This window comes from Crocodylus porosus, unplaced genomic scaffold (genome assembly GCF_001723895.1).
Source record: "Crocodylus porosus isolate Cpor-Errol unplaced genomic scaffold, CroPor_comp1, whole genome shotgun sequence".
Lineage (NCBI taxonomy): Eukaryota > Metazoa > Chordata > Crocodylia > Crocodylidae > Crocodylus > Crocodylus porosus.
Window position 1 is genome coordinate 75079639 of NW_017728947.1, and position 21066 is coordinate 75100704.

The 21066-nt window shown below is 48.3% G+C and overlaps 1 protein-coding gene across 5 annotated transcripts; it reads left to right on the plus strand.

Moving 5' to 3' along the window:
- Nucleotides 1–1596: 1596 nt before the first annotated feature.
- On the plus strand, nt 1597–21066 carry LOC109321210 (acetyl-coenzyme A synthetase 2-like, mitochondrial). 5 transcript variants are annotated; one of them, XM_019551703.1, is made up of 14 exons: nt 1617–3422; nt 5167–5263; nt 5964–6163; nt 7175–7350; nt 11257–11409; nt 14092–14239; nt 14919–15056; nt 15375–15467; nt 16528–16640; nt 17330–17456; nt 18186–18313; nt 19463–19526; nt 20068–20189; nt 20339–21066. In XM_019551703.1, the coding sequence occupies exons 1-14, from the start codon at nt 3110–3112 to the stop codon at nt 20513–20515; spliced, it is 2049 nt and encodes a 682-aa protein (XP_019407248.1). In that variant the 5' UTR covers nt 1617–3109; the 3' UTR covers nt 20516–21066. The 5 variants fall into 5 exon arrangements, with proteins under 5 accessions (XP_019407250.1, XP_019407251.1, XP_019407252.1 ...); XM_019551705.1 differs by lacking the exons at nt 20068–20189; nt 20339–21066 and adding an exon at nt 19672–20060 and having other exon boundaries at nt 1597–3422; nt 19447–19526; XM_019551706.1 differs by lacking the exon at nt 20339–21066 and having other exon boundaries at nt 1603–3422; nt 19447–19526.

Here is a 21066-nt window from a genome sequence, read left to right on the forward strand (position 1 = left end):
CTGCCAACCTAAAATGGGGAAGAGTAAGAGTTTGTCTATGTATCTTACAGGGCTGCTGCCCGCACAGCCGTGCCCACAGAACTGTGGTGGCAGCGCCCCCTAGTGAAGATGTGGCATATGGCAACAAATGTTTTTAGCTGCTCCCCTTCCGCGAATGCCCGTTCTGCCAGCAGAAGGAGAGGTTTAATGTAGAAGAGGGAGTAGCTGATACCAGTCCCACAGGAGGGGAAGAAAGGAGTCTAGTGACTCAGGGCATCTCTAGTCCCTCCTCTGGGACTGAAAATAGGTCACTGCTCCCTTTCCTTCCTGGCAGCTCCAGGCTTGAGGAGGGGTGGGAATGAAAAACCCATGGAGCTGCATCCCCCCACCTGGGTAAGAGGAAAAAAGGGACATCACTGCAGCTGTTCTTCCTGTGCCCCTTCAGATATAGCTGTGCTACCTTATCCCTCTGGCAGAAAGGCCTGAAAGGTAAAATTGATGTAGGGGGTAGGGGGCAGGGGAATGGAAAGAAAGAATGACTGTAGAGGTTGGTGGGGAAAAAATGATGTGGCTAGGCAGGGGCTTAGTAACTTGTGGAGGGTGGGTAGATGGAGGCTTGGGGACACGGAAAGAACTAGAACCCTGGGGCATGGGGAAAAGCAGGGCATTTCCCCCCAACACTCTCACTCACTCTCTCTCTCTCTGCAAAAGCCAGCAAATAAACCAAAGTACACAGATCTAAAAAAAAATCTGTCTTGGGGGAGTGTATCTGACATGATTTTTTACTTTTGCATGTTGGCATGTCCTTTCAGACATCTGGAAGGAGGCATTAGCTATACCAGAGAGCACTCCCAGGCGTGGGGAGACATTCTTCAGACCACTTCCCAGGAACCAAGCCCCTGCTCTTCTGAAAGTATGTAACCAGGCAGGAAATATTCCCATGTTGTGACCAAAAGAAGCCACTGGAGGTCACTGTTGCTCTTATGAAGAATAACTAACCCTGGCTCCTATGGGTAGATTGCTGTCTTCCTGACTTTTGCAGTCCTTCCTCTAGAGCCTCAGTTTTTTTCCCTGCACTGCCTCAGCACAAAACCAGAGCAGTTACTATCATTGATGTATCTCTTCAAGACAGTAGAGCCTGGGAGGTGCCCCACAGGAGGCAGGCACAGTATGTCACAATGCAGTGGTGCCTATCACGGCTGAGCAATATTGTCCCTCCTCTGGAGGCCTGCCACTCTGGTGCACTCGCTTGGCCTGGCCCCTCTGCCCTATTTCACCTCCCCTTTCAGACACAGATTCACCTTCTCCATGATCCCCTTCTCACATTGCCCCATGTGCTGGCTTTAACCAGTCAGTATTTGGTATTCCTGCTTGTGGCCCAACACTCTCTTCATGTGGGCAGCCTGTACCCAGCTACTACCTTTCTCCAGCTCTGTCCTTGCACCCTGTGCCTTCCAGCATGCTTCTTCCACCTCACTCCATCCCTTCCTCCCTCCCCTCATAATCGCTTCTCCAGCACAAATTGCTAATATCAACAGAGCTTTGGACAAGTAACTGTGATCCCACCCAGCCACCCACACGCACACACACACAGTTCTAGCTATTGCTGCTGGTCACTGCTTCCTGGATGCATCCTTGAGAGGTGTTTGGGGAAGCTTGAGCCCAAATCACAGGAGGTACCAAGAAAGATGGTCTGAGGCCTTACTGCTCTGGAGCAGTCCTCTTTACCATAGGGGTATGGGTTATTGCCAATATGTGTGGTACTGAACAGGCAGATGTTCCTTCTCATTTGGTCTGACTCTTCTGTGCTCCCAGCACGCTCAGGACCATATTTGTCCTCTCCCTGTTTCATAGATTTAAGGCCAGAAGGGACCATGAGATCATCCAGCCTGACCTCCTGCATAGCCCAGACTACAGAATTTCATTTACACCTAGAGAGAAGATGGTTCTTTCTTCCCAATATTTCTGACACCTACTCCAGATATTTCGAGCTGCTCCACACCTCAGGTTTCTCTTTCCTCTGTCTCCTACCATCCCTTCCATTCTGCAAGTCACCTCACTTTGCTTTTCCTGGCACACAGAAACTTTTAAATGTCCTCACAGGACATTTTTGCTCCTGTGTCCGATCCTGCTCCCTGTCTACATGCTCCATTAAACCCATGCCTTTGCTTCTTTTCCCCCAAGTCCTGGAACAGCTCCCCTGGTCTTGCATTACTGATAGCTCTCCCCTTTGAAAGAAATGACAATGCCAATAACTTAGACCATGTAATCTCTGATGCAGTCACCATATACAGCTCACCTATGTGGCAAGGTATAAATAGCAGTGAAAAGAAAGAAGGTCCTTGCCCTAGGACACTTAGATAGACCACCTAGATTAGACCCATGCTGCCTTGGATGATCAATCAAGGGTGCAACCTCTAGTCAGTGAAGATTTCCTGTCAGCTCCTTCCTTTGGCGACTGGAAGACTTTATGAAAGAACATTTTAAAGAGGCTGTTGAGAAGGGTGAGGAAGACTGTTTGGAAGAAAAGAGAAGGGGTATTGTTCCAAGTAGAAAAGCCAGAACAGTGGTGGGGAGGGGGGCCTCACTTTTGAGATTGGAAGAAGAATCCAAGTGGAGCAAACAGGCATGGGGCATGAATGGGTACGATCAGTCCACAGGGTGAACAGGGCTTTGTTCAACTTCTGAGCATACAAGGTCAATTAATGTTGGGGCAAGGGGAGCAATTGTGCAGTGACACAGGACAGTCTGAATTGTCTGTGGCTGGGCACGCAGGCACCAGCCAAGGTTGGCTCTAGTTCAGGAGCCGCTGTCAGGACTCAGATTAGCATGAAGGTTATTCCAGTCAGATATTTCTATAGCCCACCCCTTTCCCCTCCCTTAAAAGGGATTGGATTTCTTTTGCTCATATTTGGGAGAGAAGAAAGACTGTGTGAGGAGGCAAGGGACCACCTCTGGAGCTCTCTGAGTGTAGGTTTGTAATTTGATGGCCAGAGAGGGGCGCAGCTAACACAGCAACTTGCCCCTTAGGGGCAAAACAACACATCCTAGCTTGTGCCTTATGTACAAAGGAGAAGTAGAACTTCCTGAAGACCACTTCTAGCCAAGAAGTTCTTCTGCACTCTGAATCATGGCCTGGCTGCTGCCCAGGGATCACTGCCTAAAAGTCTGTTCTCAGACCTGTAGAGGCCCCTTTTTGTCCAGCATAGTGAGAGCCTGGAGCGGTGGGTCCCTGACGGCATACATGCCAGAAGCTGTAGCCTTTCCTGGATCAAGGAACCACCAGGGCCTTTACAGGATGTCAGTGGAGCAGGTGGATACATTCTGGGGGACACTAGGACGGAACCGACTCACGTGGATCAGCCCCTTTCACTCTGTCCAGGACTGTAACCTGCAGCAGGGCCGGGTTGCCTGGTTCCTGGGAGGACAACTGAATGTAGCAGGTAAGTTGGAAGCCATTACCCCCTCTCTGTTCTCTGGCTTGCTGGGGAATCTGCCTGATCCCTGCCTCTTAGGGTGGATCCTTTTCACTCTCGCTGAAATGCTGTGAGTCTGTTTCTGGGACTGAAAACATAGACTCCTCCCTTTACCCAGTAGCTGGGGAGCACTTTATGGCAGTATTAGATTCCTGGTTGTTGACACTTTCTTGGATGAAGCTAACTGTATGCACTGATCCATTTTTCCCTTGCACAGAAATCCTAAACAGGGGGAAGAAGAATTTGACAACCAGCACCCAAGCAGCTGGGGGAGAGTAAGGGAGAAGAATGTCAGTGGGTAATAGCACTTCCCAATGAGTTTTCCTGTAGGGTTTTCTCCAAGTCCTCATTGCAAGTAAATCCAGGGCCTGCTCAGAGGTGCCTTCAGTGAAATGCTTTCACTAGGAAGAAACTGGGACTAGTTAGAGCACATTCTGGTAAATTGTGAGGAATGAAGAACATTCCTTTAGATCCAGCTATAAGCTTAGCTTTTGGGAATGTGTTCTGATTGGCTGTGTAAGATTTGTAGTAGGTGTGTAAGAATGTGATTGGCTTGATGGGGATGAGCACATATCTAGTAGTGATTGAGCAACTGCAGTTGGATGGTCATGCACTGGGAGGTTTTCTGCACTCACAAGCTGATCATCATTGGGTCTGACTAGTCCTGAGAGCCACGTAAAAAAATTAAGTGCTAGTTGCATTATGACTCAGTAAGTGATTCCCTCTGATTCATTATTGCTGAGTGCTTCTTCACACTGCTAAATAACAGCATTGCCAACTCTAAATACTCAGGAAGCATAACTTAGGGATCTTTTTATTTGCCTTCTGGGTTTGAGGCTTTACAGTTCATATTTTCAACCTTTTCTTTACAACTCTGAGAGCTAGAAATTTTCTTTATAATGAAAGTGGAGATTCCCACATGATCTCTTGGCTTCAAGAGCTGTGGTGTTAAAGAAAAACATCAAATGTAGCTGAGGCTCCCTATAAAATTGCAAATAGTAGCAGCACTGTGGAAGGAAGGGTTACTCCAGTCAGAGGAGCTTGCTTTGGGAGACTACTTCAAAAGTCTTCACCACTTGGAGTCTGCAAAATTCCCTGGGACTCATTGCCCTAGTTCTGCCCCATCTCAGGTCACTGCATTGTGCTTCCCTCTATTTCCTCCAAAGATGATCACTTCCTGTCCTAAACATTTCCTATGGAGTGTTGTTACACAGCTGCCTCAGCCCACTACAGAGGCAGGTACTTTCTAGTGGTAGGTGAAGCGATAACTGTGGATCTCTTCTTTGCCACACAGAACTCCTGTAAGAATTACTGAGTTAATATTTATGAGGCATTTTAAATTAAAATGTCTTATGAAAAGTAGAGAGCATCACTATCACTTTCTGTTTAGTTCTGTTCAGTTGGTAGTAGTTTCTGTTCAGAAACGAATTGATGGACAGTGTGGCTGAGCTGTTTGTGAGTGTGATGGACATGAACCTGAAGAGGTTAAAGGTGTGGGCATGGGGCTGGGATAGTGTCTATGACCTGAAGATTGGTCCAGCAGTCACATGGGATAGGACCAGAAGAATACCAAGCTAACTAGCAGGCAGTGCTCCCCGCCCCCTGAGCCCAGATTGTAATCAGAGAACAGAGGTACCAGCGCTGGCCTTATGTGGGTCAGTGAGGTGGAAGACCATATAAACAGGTGATCCTGGTCAATATTCTGTTTCAGTGAATTGTTTGGATCGACATGTCCACAGAGCTCCGAACAAAGTGGCCCTGATCTGGGAGAAAGATGAACCTGGGAAAGAGGTCCAGATTACATACCGGTCAGTAGTGTGTGAGGTGCATGCAGTAGAGGAATCTGGTTGCACTCAGCTCACTTGTGGCAGGTGACAAAGGCACAATGATTCTCGTGTACTGTGAGCATATGACAGCACTCAGAAAATCAGCAGTGGTTGGGTTGCAGCCTTGCAGGATTGATGGAGGGGAATCTCAGACCTGGGACAACTTTCTTGCTGTGACCAGCCTCAGCCTTCTTTAGGCAGGCAGGAAGTGACAGCAGTTCTCAACAGCATAGCAGCATTTTTGTGTAAGCACAGCAAGCCCTCAGGCTGCAGCAGAGGTAGAACCAGGAGGGCTTCCCCATGCCCCATCTTCCACATATGCATACCCCAGCAATAACGCAATGTTCCCAGTGCTCCCTGTAGTCCAGTGTCCAGTCTTTGACATTAGACAAGAAGAAGGTATCAGACACCTCATAATGGAACAGTTGTCCAATAAGGAAGCTCTAGCTTAACTGTCCACACTCTCAGTTAGCTGGAAATTAGTTATGTTGGTCTTTTAAAGACTGCCACCTCTTCTGCTTCTCAATGAACTGTCTGGATTGGCATTAGGAACAGATCTAGAGGAAGATTAGGATGTAAGGGAACCTCAGCCATTTATTTCCAGCTCTAAGGTGGGGTGATAGGGATGTTCTTGCTAGCCGTTGTAATTTGCCTCCAATTACAAAGTGATTTCTTTGGACAGGGAACTACTGGAGTTGACGTGCCGATTGGGAAACACCTTGAAACGGCAGGGAGTGAAGAAAGGTGACCGGGTCACTATTTACATGCCCCCATGCCCTCTGGCTGTGGCAAGCATGCTTGCATGTGCCCGGATAGGAGCCATACACATGTTGGTATTTGCTGGATTCAGCGCTGAGGCTCTAGCTGACAGAATCCAGGATGGTAAGAGTTGCCTTTTAGGCAGGACATGTCCCTTCATCCTTTCCTCTTTAGGAACAACAGGGATTCCTGTTTGACCAATGAGGTTTCAAGTGACTGCACAAAGTTCCCAGGCACTGAGGCTGTCCTTGGCCAACTCCTTGCCGAGGGATCAGGTTGGGGATTTAGGGCTGAATCACGTGCTCACTCAGAGAACTTGTAAACCCGCCTTCAAGCTGTAGCTTCAGAGCCACCTCACCAGAAATGCTGGTTTAAAAAATAAAAGCAGTGGTTAGGAAGCTAATTGAGGAACAGTCTGCAAAGCCTCACAGAGTTCATTCATGACTGCTAGTTGGTGTGGATAGACATGGAAGGAGCAGCAGGGGACATTCAGCATCTATACTTCCAGAAGCTCCCTAGCCCTAAGCAGAGTTCTGCAATAGCATTTGTTCCCCAAGACTGCCAGAATCCTTCTCAATAGCTGACCTTTTCACGGCAAGACACCCACCCATAGGGAATGATAGAGGAGTCTTGCCTTACTTCAGAGCTGGGAAGAGAGGACTAGATCCTCCCTAAAGCAAGGGCGTGCACTAGAGGGCCCACTACAAGCCCCTTTTCAGTCAGTGGGCTCTGGGTGTGGCTGCATCAAACCCAGAATTGTTAAAGTAGGAGCAGCTGGGGTCTTCTTTTGGTGTGTGTGGGGGGGTGTTCTTTGCCTCAGGAATGGGAGCCAGGCTGTCAAACCCTACCACTCCTACAGTTATATGTTACCTTTCTGCAAATATTCCTGCAAGAGGGAGAATGTCACTGCTCTTGTTTAAAGAGAGGTCATGAAAAAAAAACAGCTGTTTGGGTGGGGGGAGGTTGGAGAAAGAAAAATGAAAGTGGAGCAGGGAAGGATTTAGGCCATGGCACCAAAGTGATAGAGACATCATGAGAATGACACATGGCGAGAGAGCAGAAAGCACCCTCAGCTGGACAGAAGAGAAGGCCTGGCAGCACTGCTATTAGTTTTCTCCCTTTTGTCCTCTCCAGCTCAATCAGAGACAGTGATCACAGTGAATCAGGGGCTCCGAGGGGGTCGGGTTACTGAGCTGAAGCAGACAGTGGACCAGGCTATGAAATGGTGCCCGAAGGTGAAACGAGTTTTGGTTTCCATGAGGACTGAGCAAAAGGTTCCCATGTCAGACCTGGATGTGCCGCTGGATGAGGTGAGATGTTCTGTGAAGCTACTACCATGTCCCTCCCTCTCCTCCCAGGAAGGACATGTACCCTATGGCTAGGGGCAGACATTCAAAAAGCCTGAACCTGAATTGTTTCAATCTTTGCAGGTTAGTTTAACCTGCCTAGGCTGAACCGATTTGTAACTGGATAGACATCCCCTCTGGACTGAAGAAATGCAGGCATATGCCTGCAGTGGCTCAGGCTAGAAGCTGGGAGGGGGGGTGGGAGTGGGGGAATGCTAGAGCAGCCTGCCATTCCCTTCAACACTGCTGAGCTGAGGGGGACATGGTCAGGCCCCAGCAGGACACTTTGATTAGGGAGGGGTCCCCAACCCCCAACCCCACCCCTGCTGCTCCTGACCAGCAAGGGAGCCAGCAGGGAGTAACACAGCATTTAGCACCACATCAAGAAAACAAAAGCCTCTCCTCATTAGTTCAAGCTCTTCTTAAACTATTTTTTCCAAGGAAGAAAGGGAGGGACATTACCAGCTGACCTGTTAATTAGCTCCAAAACAAGACACTGTCCTGTCTGCCTTACACAGACGTCTCTCAGCATTAGCTAGCATACCATATGCTAGAGAGGGGAAGGGGGTATCCCTGCTTGAGGGGGATGGGAGGGTAGGGAGCAAAGGGAAGCCAGGGAGACACTGCCGTGCCTGCAATCTCTGCTGGAGCTCCAGCAAGAGAGCAGAGGGGAGGGACCAGCCCTGCTGTGGAGCAGAGAGCCCAGCCCAGGGCTGCAAAGCATCTGGGATGCCAGGGGACTCTGGTTGAAGTTAAACCAGGAAGGGGTCTGGGAGACATTGCATAAACTGGTTTGACTCAGTTCAGTTAAGTCTGATACTACAATTCAACCAGGTTTCTCTCAAACTGTGGTAAAAGCATGCATTAGGGTCTGGCATGAATAATCTAAAGCTTATTGCTCAGGCAAAGACCTGGCTATTACTCTGCTCTCTGGAAAGGATCGTGAATGCAAGGAATACTTTGTGTGGTGATAGCCCTGTGTATTGTTGTGGCGCAGTACTAATGAGAGCCTGTGGGAGTATAGGCAAGGTCTTGAAAACTCTCTGGTCCAGCACCAGAATCCTGCTCTGAAGCTGCTACTGCTGTTGGTCTCCCAGGTTTGGAGATGGGCCCAACCAAAGCATCTCTGGCCAGTCAGTCTAGCCACTTTGGCCTGTGGAAGTATCAAAACTCAAGGGCTGCCTATGGCACCTGGGCTTCTAGGAAGACTCCTACCCAAGCAGTAGTTATTCCCAGGACTGTTTAGATTCTAAAATCAAGTGAGATCAAGTACATTTAGTCTGTATGGCCAGTTCTGAAGCACTCACTGCCATTCCAGTCTGGGCTCCTCACAGGGCCCTTGCCATGCACCTCACTCCTGTGCTGTAGCTTCCCCTGCTACACCACCTCTGAGCTCCCCATAAACACAGCTTTGCTCAGGTGCCTTGCCTGACCTGCAGCACCTCTGCCACCCCAGGTGGGGGGGCCACAAACACATCTGCTGACTCCAATTAGAATATCAGTGCTATGCAGAATATAGGCAATGAAGTGGATGGGAAACATAGGTGTTTTAACTCCATCATAGGCAGCATCCATTGACAAAATACTTTATCCCCCTGGACACTCCATCACTGACCTAAGTATGGCAGTTCTTAGACAGCAAACTTTTGAAAACAGATTTGACCAGGAAATTGGTTAAGAACAAGAAATCACCTACAGACTGCGTTGTGTTAAGTATGGTTTAATCTGGGACTACAGGATTCTTATCTTGTTACTTGTCTTATCCTATGACTCCTTTGTTCCTATAGGTTTACTGCTTGCTTGTTTGCTTCTTCCAGCACTGCATCCTTCTCCCTCCCCACCCTTCCTTGTCTTTTGTATTTTCTCTCTCCTTCTTACACTTTCTGCAGTCCTTTCACACAGGCTCTGATGAAATGAGCTTTAGCTCATGAAAACTTGTGCTAGATCTATTTGCACCTTATAGACTAGTTAGCTAATCTATAAGGTGCAAACACATACACACATACCCTCCTATATATCTAACCTTTGGATACAAATCTCCCCTGCCTTCAGAGTACCAGCTAAATAGTCTCTCACCATCAAGTAATGGTCAACCTCAGGGTTGCAGTGCTGATTCTTTCTGCAGAGGTGTAATTATGTCACAACATTTCTATTACTTCCATTATGTTCTAACCAGAGCTGAGCTAAAAAGTGTTTCAGAAGAATTCTGTGATAGTCAGAGAACTGTGTACAAATAGCCTCTTACTTAACAGAGATTTTCCCTGGTTGGGTTCGTGGTCAGAGCTGCTGACTAATGACCAAGCTAAAGTAATTACCACTTCTTCCTGTTGCTTACTCTGCAGAGCCACTGCAGCCCTGGCAAAAAGGAACTGGATTTTATTTTGGATAGTGCATCAGCAGAATTGTTAATTAGGCCTTTATAGTGAGTTGTGATGCCTGTGTCAGAAATAACTCAGCCAGGGGGAGTGTGTGGTACCAGCACTTCAGAACAAAAAAAATCATCACGTTACCAGAAAATAGAATACACCTGACCTAACAAGAGTGAATTAGGAGTCAAAGGGCAGGACACTGGAGTGCCATTTAATACTAAATTTTCAGGGTGTTTCTTCTTTCTAGAGTGATATGACTTTAGAGAAAGTAAGCCTTACTGAACACAAAGAGTGGCAGGGAATTCAGTGGTTTAAGTACAAGCTGAGGTTGTTTAAGTACAGACAGTCAAAAAGCATGAGGCTAACTTGATTCAGTCTTTGCAGGTTAGTCTAAAATACAGAGATTAAGCTGGGAAACAACTAGACAGACATTCACTTTTGATTCAGAAAATGCAGTCTCATACCTGCAGTGGCTTAAGCCAGAAGCCAAAGGGGGCACTGAAGCGCATAGCCTGTGTGTTCACTTCTTCTTCCTGCTGCCCCAAAGCCTGTGAGATTTGCAGTCTGAAGTCACAGCAGCAAGATTCTGCAAAGTTACTTATCACTTCCTCTTCCTGTTTCCAGGTGCCTTTGGGATTTGTAGTCCACAGTCACAGCCAGTAGTAAGTTTTTAGCAGGGCAACTTGCTCTGTACTTGGGAAAGGGAAATTTAGCCCTCCTCCCTGGTCCCAGACTCCAGACAGGATTTGCCTGGCTACCAGCCCAGGCCTTCTCTGCTGGAGTAAATAGCCCAGCCTCGCCTTGCCTCGCCTCGGGCTGGAAACCATGTTGGGATGGTTGGGGATTGTGATTTATCTTGAACCAGGAAGGGGCCTGGGACAGAAGTTTCATAAACCAGTTTGACCCAAATCAGTCAAGTCTGATACTACATTCAACCAAGTTTATCTTAAACCAGTTTCAGCCATTTTGAAACTGGTTTATGTGCACTGGACTTCAGTTCTGTTACAGGTTTAAACCAGTATCTTATGACTTAACCAGTTTATATGTAACTTATGTCCCTAGCCCTAGGTAGTAGTTCTCATCCCTTTTAAATTCAGGGCACCCCTCAGAAAATGCCAGCTCTTAGTTTTTACTTGGGGAATTGTGTTGCAGAGAACTCAGACCACAGCAGGTCAGCATGTTTCTGACACTCTGCATTCCTATTTGAAATCTCTGGGTTTATCCTGTGAATTGTGTGTAAGTGTAGGTGTTTGCACATCAAACAGTGCTAGTATTGCTTATCACCACCTCCCAGCACCCTTAAAAGGATGTCATAGCACCCCAGGGAGCAGTAGCACCTTAGCTGAGAATCATGGCTTTAAGACATATAAAGCTTTCCAACCTGCATTTTGACCTCAGTAAATGACTTATGCAAGGTAAGAGCAGGTGTGGGGAGAATGGAAGTAAATCTGGGAGCTGTGAGGAGATCCCAGAATGAGAGTTTCTCTGCTTTCTGTCACAGGAAATAATGAAAGAGGACGTGTGCTGTGAGCCTGTTGCCATGGACAGTGAAGACTTGCTATTTCTTCTTTACACCTCAGGCAGTACTGGCAAACCCAAGGGGCTGGTCCATTCTCAGGCAGGCTACTTGCTCTATGCTGCCCTCACACATAAGGTAGGATCCTAGAACATTATGGCTGGAAAGGATCTCACAAGGTCATTTAATCCAGCATGACTAAACCATCCCAGCCGAGATGGTAATGAGGGCCCAGTCATGCACGGTGGGGTTATCAGTTTCCTTATGCACATAGACAGCAGGTTGATTAGGACTACCAACCTGCCTTGCGAACCACAGGAATTAAGCTACTTGAGCTAGAGAAGACTCTCTGGGCAATGTGGCAAAGGTCAGTGCCACCACTAGGACCAGAACAGGCCTGAATCCAGGTAGCAGGGCATGCTCTCGAGCAGACTTGGCACCCCGTTGTGCTGCAAAGGGCAGAAACCTGGGGGAGGGGATGTTCTGTGCTCCAAATGGCTCAAACAATGACAAACAGCACAAGGTTTGAGGGTGGGAAGGAACAGATATCAAAATCAATATGACTGCTGTATTTAGTTGTTTGTGGCTATGTCCTTTCCCCACTGTATTCGGAGACTGTCAGATCAGGCAGCGCATTACTCCCCAGCAGCGGGAAGCATTGTTAGGACACTAAGCCACCTCCATCTCAGTGTGAGGAGACAGGAAACAGCCCCTGCCTTTTCCTTCTGTGCATATGCTCTGTCCCAGTTCAGTCAGTGATCTACTTACAGGCCTAGAGGGGGAATAAGGGCATACTTACAGAGAGAGAAAGGTGTTCAAGGGTGAAAGCTCTGTTCCTAGTGGTAGTTTATAAAGCATTTAAGAAAAGGTGACCTCAGATACAGACAGTGTTATCTGACATTTTATTCAGGTCATTAGGGAGGCCCTGGACAAACCCACAGAAAACTGGGAATGATACTGGGAGCTAATTGTTATTAGCCAGGTTGTACCAGAAATATAATTAACTTGTATTTCTGAGACAGAAGCATTGGCTGCCAACTTTCCCAAGAAAGGGTAGGGGATAGAGGAGTCGGCTCCTGAGAGCAGAAGCTGAAAGCAGGGGCTGCTCCTCCTAAGCAAGCATGTGGGGAGCAGGCAACACCATCCAATTCCAAAATGTCCATTTGAACTCTAGCTGCCTCTGGAAGACGTAACCCAGAGCTAGAAGTAATCATCGTTTGTTTTCCTTAGCTGGGTTCAGCAGTCGGGTGCTGACCTAATTATCTTAATTTAAACAGAAACTAAGGAGGGAGAGTTTCCATTGGGTACATGCTGGAGACTTCCTCATTTGTCACCCTCTTGTCAGCCAGGTTCTTCACAGGAGTTGGAGCACTGCCACTCTGGCCTTAAAGGCAGACGGAGCACAGCTTTTTTTAAAGTATGGTTAGAAATGGCAGATTGTGGAGCAACAGCCAAAATGGGCTTCCAAAAGATTTACATTGAGGAGCTTTCTGGCATGGAGCAATGGGGAAATGAAGGAGCAGGTACCAAACCCAAGAAAAACAGATATTTCACTGGAAGACTAGCTCTGCAAGATGGTGGGTGTATGGATATTCTGCCTCTCCTGCCACTTCAGCCTGGTATCAAAGGCCCTTGTGGAAAGAAAAAGGAGTACATGAAACAAAGCTCCTGTACTCTGGGTTCTAGTGAGTGTGCAGAGCCAGGTTCCTGTTGTGGACAGGTGTGTTTTCCCCTGCAGAGACAACACAGCAGCAGGAGAGGGAGCTGAAGCCTGTCTTGGCTCACAGAGCACAGGCAGGATTTTGATTACAAGACCATTCACACTCAGAGCCCATAAGAGAGATTGTAGGGTTGGCAGTGGGAAAGAAACAGTAGCTTGATTTTAAGATGCTCAAGTGGGAAAATTCACTACAGAATCCATGAAAAACAAAGAGAGTGACTGTTCAGAGAGCAGGACAGCGCTCTGTAAGAGGCTGGGACTCCATTGGCTAGCACACCTTTGGTGTGCTAACAGTTACCTCAAAGAACTGCCTTGCATTTATTTTAAATGACCTGCTTTGCATTTTCATTGACTATCTGCTTGTTCTTTTGTTTTGAGAGGGATGAACCTCAGTGTGGCCCTAGACCCTCATTATTTTGTTGTACCACCTCACATCTCATCTCCTTTGCACTAAATAGCCCCAGTCTCCCCTTCTTATGAAAATCTCTGTAGTTCCCTAATAATTCCTCTTCTCTGGCTCTTCTCCAGCCCTGCCCTGGATGAGATGGGATGAGCACTGCCAAACAGTTTTCTGTTCAGGACAGGACTATGTAGCTGATCCATTGACTGTCACTACAAAACGGCCAGTGTCATTTAATATGTAGCTGGTCTAGCTCCTTATTTAATACAGTTGTTGCACAAAGACCAGAGGTTTTTGCTAAGCTCATGTCTTTTTTCTGGAGTAGTCTAGTTGTTTTATAACCCAGCAGTATGTAGATGTGGTTCAAATTGTTCCTGCCAGTGAACTTTTCCTCCAGCTAAGCTTCCTTTAGTTTTGACCCTGCAGAATTAACAGGAATGGCCTTGTCTGAATCTATGCAGATGCCTTTCCTCAGAACAGCGACAGCCAGGCCCTGGTCAGGACCCAGCCTCCCTTATGCAGGTGCTTCCAGTGACATAAGATACAACCTAAACAGACCTAGGCTGTGACAGATGGGTGTAGGGTGACAATTGACAGTGATGGGGTATGAGGACACTTTAATCAGAGCTATCACCCTCTGCAGGGGAGAGGGGGATTCTTTCAAGGATACAGCCATTGCTGTCTGTTCTCTTGTGTACAGTATGTGTTTGATTACCACGATGGGGATGTGTTTGGCTGCGTCGCAGACATTGGTTGGATCACAGGGCACAGTTATGTGGTGTATGGCCCACTCTGCAATGGAGGAACAACCGTCCTCTTTGAGAGCACACCTTTGTACCCTGACCCTGGTGAGTACTAAGGAGGCTCAGGAGCTAAGGGCATGGAGCAGGGCAACTAGCTAAGAGGAGGTGGTGGATCTGGGGAAATGAGGGTGATCCTGTCTTCAGAAAAATGTAGCAGCTGTTCTACAAGGACTAGGACAAGCTATATATTATAAAAGCTTTCAAAGTACCTTGCACTGAACCCTCAGAGTGGGGTGGTGATCCTGGCTGTTCCATGCAGCACATGGGTGCAGAAGAGTCATGAAATGAATTCCCCTCTCAACCCAGGGAGCAGGGGTTCTCCCATCATAGCGTTGGTAGGGTTTGTTAATGGAACAGCATGTAGCAGGAACACAGACTGAGTTTCTCTTGAAGCTCAGAAGACAGGCAGTGCAGGGGGAGGCCAATTCAATAGCTTTCCTGAGGAAGGGTGGTGGCAAGGAGCAGAGCCAATTCCTCCCTGCTTTGGAGCAGTCTCTTCTTGAGCGCATATATGAGGAGTCACCTTTGTCGGTGATGCTGGCTGAACTCATTCCCACAGCAGAGACAGTGAGCTAGATGGAGTGCTTCAGTTATATCCTTGAGCTGGGCCTGCCTAGCTAAGAAAACTTGCCTGAGTCCTGGAAAGACATGAAAACCGGGACTGTGTTGAGGTGGGGCTGGAGGAGCCAGGTCTAGAGGTAACTGGTCCAGTTTCCCATTCCAGGACGTTACTGGGAAACAGTGGAGAGGCTACGAATTAACCAGTTCTATGGGGCACCCACAGCGATTCGCCTGCTGCTGAGATATGGGGACAAGTGGGTCAAGAAATACGACAGATCTTCCCTCAAGATCTTGGGCTCAGGTTGGTGCTGGGACGATGGCCGAGGATGGAAAGGCCACCACTCCCAGATGTAGATATGCTGCATTAGGGCAACATCACCATATTATGGGGTCAAAACTGCTTGGGGAGAGACAGTATAATGACCAGGACTATAACTTGGCTCAGTTCCATCATCTCAATGAAGACATCATAGGATATACAGGGCTGGAGGGAGGGACTTCCATAACTGGTAGTCATCTGTCCCTTACCTCCTGGAGTCTTAAGACAGCAGCCAGTCCCTGAGATGCTGTACTTCTGAATTGTCCATCCCATGATATTCATCTGCCTTTCCCTTTGCAGTAGGAGAACCCATTAACACAGAAGCATGGGAGTGGTATTTCAATGTGGTTGGAGAAGCACGCTGCCCAGTAGTTGACACATGGTGGCAAACTGGTAAGAAACAAAGGAGATCCCTTTCTTCCCATTACCAGCACCTTTACAGCTCCCCAGTCATTAACCTGTCTTAAGAATAATTCTTGTGCACTACTGGGCACTAGCTGGGATGATTCTCATTATACATCACCATAGGTGTGTTTGGTCCCTTAAAGAGAATGCCCAGCACAAGAAGCCTCTGGGCCCCATCACAAGATAGATGAATAAATTAAGCTCTATTATTTAAAACTAGGTTGGAGAAGCCCAAGATGAGCAGGATACTCCATCTAATTATCTATGGCAGAGGTTGGTAACCTTCTGCCAGCAGGAGCTATACTTTGTGATCCAGCCCCTGCTGCAAGCCACAAGACTCTGCCCCTGCCCCTGAATGGCAAGCTGCCTTCACTGACACTCACTGCTGGTCTCCATCCCCTCTGCAGCAGGATTAAGCACAGATGCAGTGGTGAAGCAGGCTGTGCTGTGGGGGAGAGACCTGTGGAAGAGACTGTTAGCAAGGTGAAGCTCTATGCCATCAATCCCTTATACCAGTCCATAGTGCTGAGCAGCAAAGTTTGGTCTTGGGGTAAAGCTAACAGCGGCATCCTGCCCTTGCCCTGCGCAGATCCAGGGGGCATACCCCCCATGCTTGCCTGGGCATGGACATAGCAGTGGGAGGCTCCCTCCCCAGTCCCTGTGTCTCCCCCAGACGAGCTGCTCACAGCTCCGTCCTGCACCTCACCCCGGCTGAGCAGTGCCTGTTGGTGCCTCTTTGCTTTGGTGCCCAGGACAGTTGCTCCACTTTCCCCCACCTTTGCTATAGCACTGCCAGCTCGAACCTTTGTGGACTGGATCAGGCCTTTTTACAGGCTGGATCTGGCTTATGGGTCTGTTGCAGACCCCTAATCTACAGCCAGCAGAGGGCCTGCCTTACAGCAAGTGTAGGTGTAGGAAAGTCATCCTTTGGTACTAAAATGCAACCCTAGCCAGGGTGAGGCTTAGGAACAAATTTAGTTTATCAGTATCTTGATGTGACTTTCACTGTGCTCCAGTTTCATGGGTGTTATGATTGAATTTACTTCAGAAACAGGAGGCATCTGTATCTCTCCCCGTCCCTCCGACCCTGGAGATGAGATCCGCCCAGGTCTGGCCATGCGACCATTCTTTGGTATCAGCCCCTGTCTTCTGGATGACAAGGTAAGATGCATACATTATCTTAATTAATGCTCTCATGCTGCCCCATCCAGCTGAATGTAGAGGATCTGCAACTTTCACTCCCTCTAAATCCTGTCCATTCATTACAGCTGCTCCAGAAGGAAGATCTATATTTAGATGAGTTGGTAGCTACCCCTTCTAGTGCAGCCTGTGTTTTTGCACTGCTTTCTATGGTGCCCCATCCTGGGAGGGGCTGAGGCTAGAGGAGTGAGGAGGTATTCCTCACACACACTGCTTTGGGATATTCTGAACCGGTGGCTTCCAACCCCATAGTCAGTGAAGAGAAGCTGTTCTTGAATGAAAGTGCTAATAGTTGTGCCTGAAATGAGCTGCTTGTGTCCAGAGGAGGCTGATGGGAGCCTAAGGCAAATTAGAGGAAGCAGACCTGGAGAAGAGGAGCAGAACAAGCTAGGCCAGGCACCTATTTCTTCCATCAGGGAGAACAGATCAATCCTCATTGCTAAGCAGTTGGATGGCAGAATGCTGAAAGGAGACTGTAGAGAGGGGGGTTAACCTCACTGTTGGTGAGCTCCATGAGACTGTCCCCCTTTGCTCTCCACATCTCTTCCTGTTAGGAGGAGGTTGTTGGGCAGATTCAGTAAAAGCAGACCCATGACTAATAGGGCAGGTTGTCTTTGTCCAGAGCTGTTCCTACGGGTAATGTTTTCCAGGGCAATGTCCTAACAGAGAATGATGTCTCTGGAGCCCTCTGCATCTCTCAGGCCTGGCCAGGAATGGCACGGACTATTTACAATGACCACAAGAGATTTTTGGAGACATACCTGACTCCTTATCCAGGTAACAACTTGTAGGAAAAACAGAAGCAAAGCAGGTTCCTGCATTGAGCAATGTTCAAAGCACATGGAAAAAAATATAGCTGCACTGGAACAGACCTTGAGACCAGGGTTCAATTCCCAGCTCTACTGTAGTCACAACACCTTGGATAAATCTGTAATATCCCTAGACCTCTATTCCCCTTGTGTAAAATGTAGACTGTGTTTCCTTTACTACTTTTTCCTCTGGAACATAAGCTCTTTGGCTTGGGGTCTCTTGCTAAGTTTGTGCAGTGCCCATCACAATGGGCCCCTATGCTCAGCTGGGGCCTCCTGGTACTTCTGTCATTCTGTGTTAGTGTCTCATCTGGAGGCAATGGGAGAAGGTCAAGGGAGAGTGGGTATTAGAAAATGAAATAATAAAAAGGAGTACTGAACCCAAGAGAGTTGCACTATGGTAACTGTCCCAGACTTGGGGTGGAGAAGGGGAAGGCCAAGCAATGTATTCGAGATTTAGGGTGATAATGGAAAGTGACATATTGCTGGGTGGAGGAGGGGGAAGTCATGAGGTTGACTTGGGGATAGGGAGCACCCAGGCTAGGAAGCAGAGCACACCAGGGGAGTGCTGATCAGGAGCAGTGCTGACACTACGCTACAGACTGTAGGGGTATGAGATAAGAGTGCAGCTTGCATAGTAATTTGCAAAGTCAGAGGCATGTGATTTCGAAAGGGTTCATGTTTCTGACTGCCACAGGATTTTTCTTTACTGGTGATGGCGTCTATCGTACCAGCGAAGGATACTATCAACTGACAGGACGACTGGATGATGTCATAAACATCAGCGGGCACAGGCTGGGCACAGCAGAGGTGGAGGATGCTGTGGTAAGAGGCTTGGGCAGGGGGCAGTGCCAGCTGTCTGACCTCTGATGTGTAGGCAAGAGGAAGAGATGATGAGGGGAACCTCCTAAGGAAGCAGCATGAATAACAGTTAGAGAAAAGCCAAGAAAATACAGACTCTAGTGCAGGGGGGCGCAAAATGTGGCCCACAGGCCAGATGTGGCCCACCAGGTCATTCTATCCGGCCCACAGGGCCCCTAAAAATTTAGAAAATTAATATTTATCTGCCCCTGTGGCTGCCTGTCATGTGGCCCTTGATGGCTTGCCAGAACTCAGTAAGTGGCCCTCCGCCCAAAATAATTACCCACCCCTGCTCTAGTGTTATTCTAGGGATGCCTGAGTTTTCTTCAGAGGGAAGCCATGTAGTGAAAGCTGTGGGAAGTGGGATGAAAAGTGTGGTCTGCTGCATAAAGCAGTCCCGCTCTGATTCTACCCAAGCTCACCGAGGTGGCAACGACAATGTGCAGCCATGGCTCCTGATACCTATCAGGACTCCTCCTACCAGAGGCAACCACATGAGCATGTGCCAGTTACCCTATTGCCTTCTCTAGAGGGATAAGCTTTTCCAGCCAGGAGCCTCTCCAGGCTTGGAGAAAGACTAGCCCCTGAGAAGTGTGCAGAGCTTTCCTAATGGCTTAGTATGTGGCTTATTCACAACTCAGCTGTTCTCCTGGGCCAGAACCTTGGTTGATCATTCAGGGGAGGAATAAAGGTTAAGGCTGGGCTCATGCTGGAGATGGGCAAATCATGAGAGATTCAGAGAAGCACAGAAGTTAGCTGACCCTCAGAAGTCTACTTCTCTCTGGGTCTTTGAGAAGAGAGCACCTTACTGTTCTCTGGGGTAAGGCAGGACTCCAGAGTGGTGTCAGCAAAAGTATTACTGGACTTTGCTGCTGCAGCAGGGGTAGAAGAAACAGGATGTGGGGTGGCCCCTAGAAGTAAGCTCAGAGCTGGAAGGGATGTCAGAGACTGCCATGGTTAGAAAGGAGTAGGAAGAGGGACTAAGGGCCACATTGGTACCTCCCCCTCTCTCTCTGCGTTACAGCTGGCTGTGCCAGGCTAGCATCCAGCAGCGCAGGCTGCAGCCAACCTGCCAGGGCTGCTGAAGTGAAATGCAGACCTGTTTTGTTCCAGAATCAGCACGCAGCAGTGGCAGAATCAGCTGTGATTGGCTACCCTCACAACATCAAAGGGGAAGGTGAGGCACTCACTTACGACCATAGTCTCCACTGTGTGCTGCTGGGGATTTTGGTTGGAGGCTTCATACTCAGGTTGGCTGTGTTTAAATGTGGGTCATGGGGAACATGCACGGCCCATGTTCCTCTGTCTGTCTTCCCTTATAGTGGTGCCCAGTCCATAGGGAGGGCATGGAAGTCAACACAAGGGACACAACTGAGTAGATTCTGCATGAAGCAGGAAAAGTCAAAGGCTCTGGCAGTCCTTTATATTTAGAGGTGTCTATAGCTTGGGGTACAAAAGACCTGCCCTAGGCTAGTACTGACGATGCATCTCCAGGATGTCGATTCCACATAACAGGGAAACGGTGCTTTGGGAAAAGCATCAGCTTTTTACTGCCACATGTCATGGAGATGGTGTGGTAATGAACTTTAATGAAGTCCCAGCTGCATCTCAGCATCCACAGCTTATGCATTGCTGCAGGCTGGGAAACATCAGCTTCAGGGTATCTGAGCCCTGCATGGCTTGGTACATGAATAAGTAATGTCATCTGTTTTTGGCAGGGGTTTACGTGTTCCTTGTGTTGAAAAAGGGCATTAATATCTCTCGTGAGACTCTAACAGCTGATCTCCAAGAGCTGATTTCAAAGAAGATTGCAAAATATGCAGCCCCAGAGTATGTTCAGGTAACAAACTGCAAGCCTGGCCCTGCATGTCCTGCCCCCCACATACCTACAGGCTTTGCACAGCATAGCTGAAGCCCCTTCCCCACTACTCCTACCCTTGTTGCTACAGCTTCAGACTCTAATTCTTACTCTACTCCCTTTGATCCCAGGTCACGAGCAGGCTACCCAAGACCCGCTCAGGGAAGATTATGCGTCGTGTGCTGAAGAAGATTGTAGAGAACAAGGCCCACCAGCTTGGGGACCTGACCACCTTAGAGGACTACGAGGCTGTGCAGAAGATCATTGAGGAGCATAAATGCCTCCTGCAAGGGGAGCGAGGCCAGTAACAGCAGCACACTCAGCAGGCTCCCTGTTTCCTTTCCCTTTACTCCCACCAAATTGGCACCAGACACAGAAAAAGCCAGTTATTAAGTACCAGCGAGTCAGCTTTACCTCTCACCCATGGTTGCTAGAGACCCACAGTCCCCCTAAGAAGCTGACAGTATCTGGGGTGGCAGGGATTGCTGCTGCAGGTAAACAGGAAGACATGCATCTGAGAAGTAGATTCCATGAGAGCAGATGGGCACAATAGCAGAATGACAGGAAATGCTTCCTCACTGGGCAGCTGAGGGTGGCATGCCCTTACATGAGGCTATTATAAAGACATTCCCTGCCTGTAGCTAATGAAGGGGGCAAAGGTTGGTTAGTTCTGGGATGGAGGCTTCCTTTTCAGCAAGGCTCCCCAGTCCAGTACGCCCATGCATGACTGGTGGTGCCCAAATCCTCCAACTGCATTCTATTCTTCCAGCTGCTGCATAACTGTGTCAATGCAAGGACAGAACAGCAGAGCTATTCTGTCACCTCCTTAGCCTGGTTAATAAAACGCTGACACATTTAA

Coding starts and splice junctions, on each gene's coding strand:
- LOC109321210 (XM_019551703.1), top strand. CDS start 3,110: ATGGCCTGGCTGCTGCCCAGGGATCACTGCCTAAAAGTCTGTTCTCAG. Junction 7,351..11,256: donor TGGATGTGCCGCTGGATGAG/GTGAGATGTTCT, acceptor TTTCTGTCACAG/GAAATAATGAAAGAGGACGT. Junction 19,527..20,067: donor TCACAACATCAAAGGGGAAG/GTGAGGCACTCA, acceptor TGTTTTTGGCAG/GGGTTTACGTGTTCCTTGTG.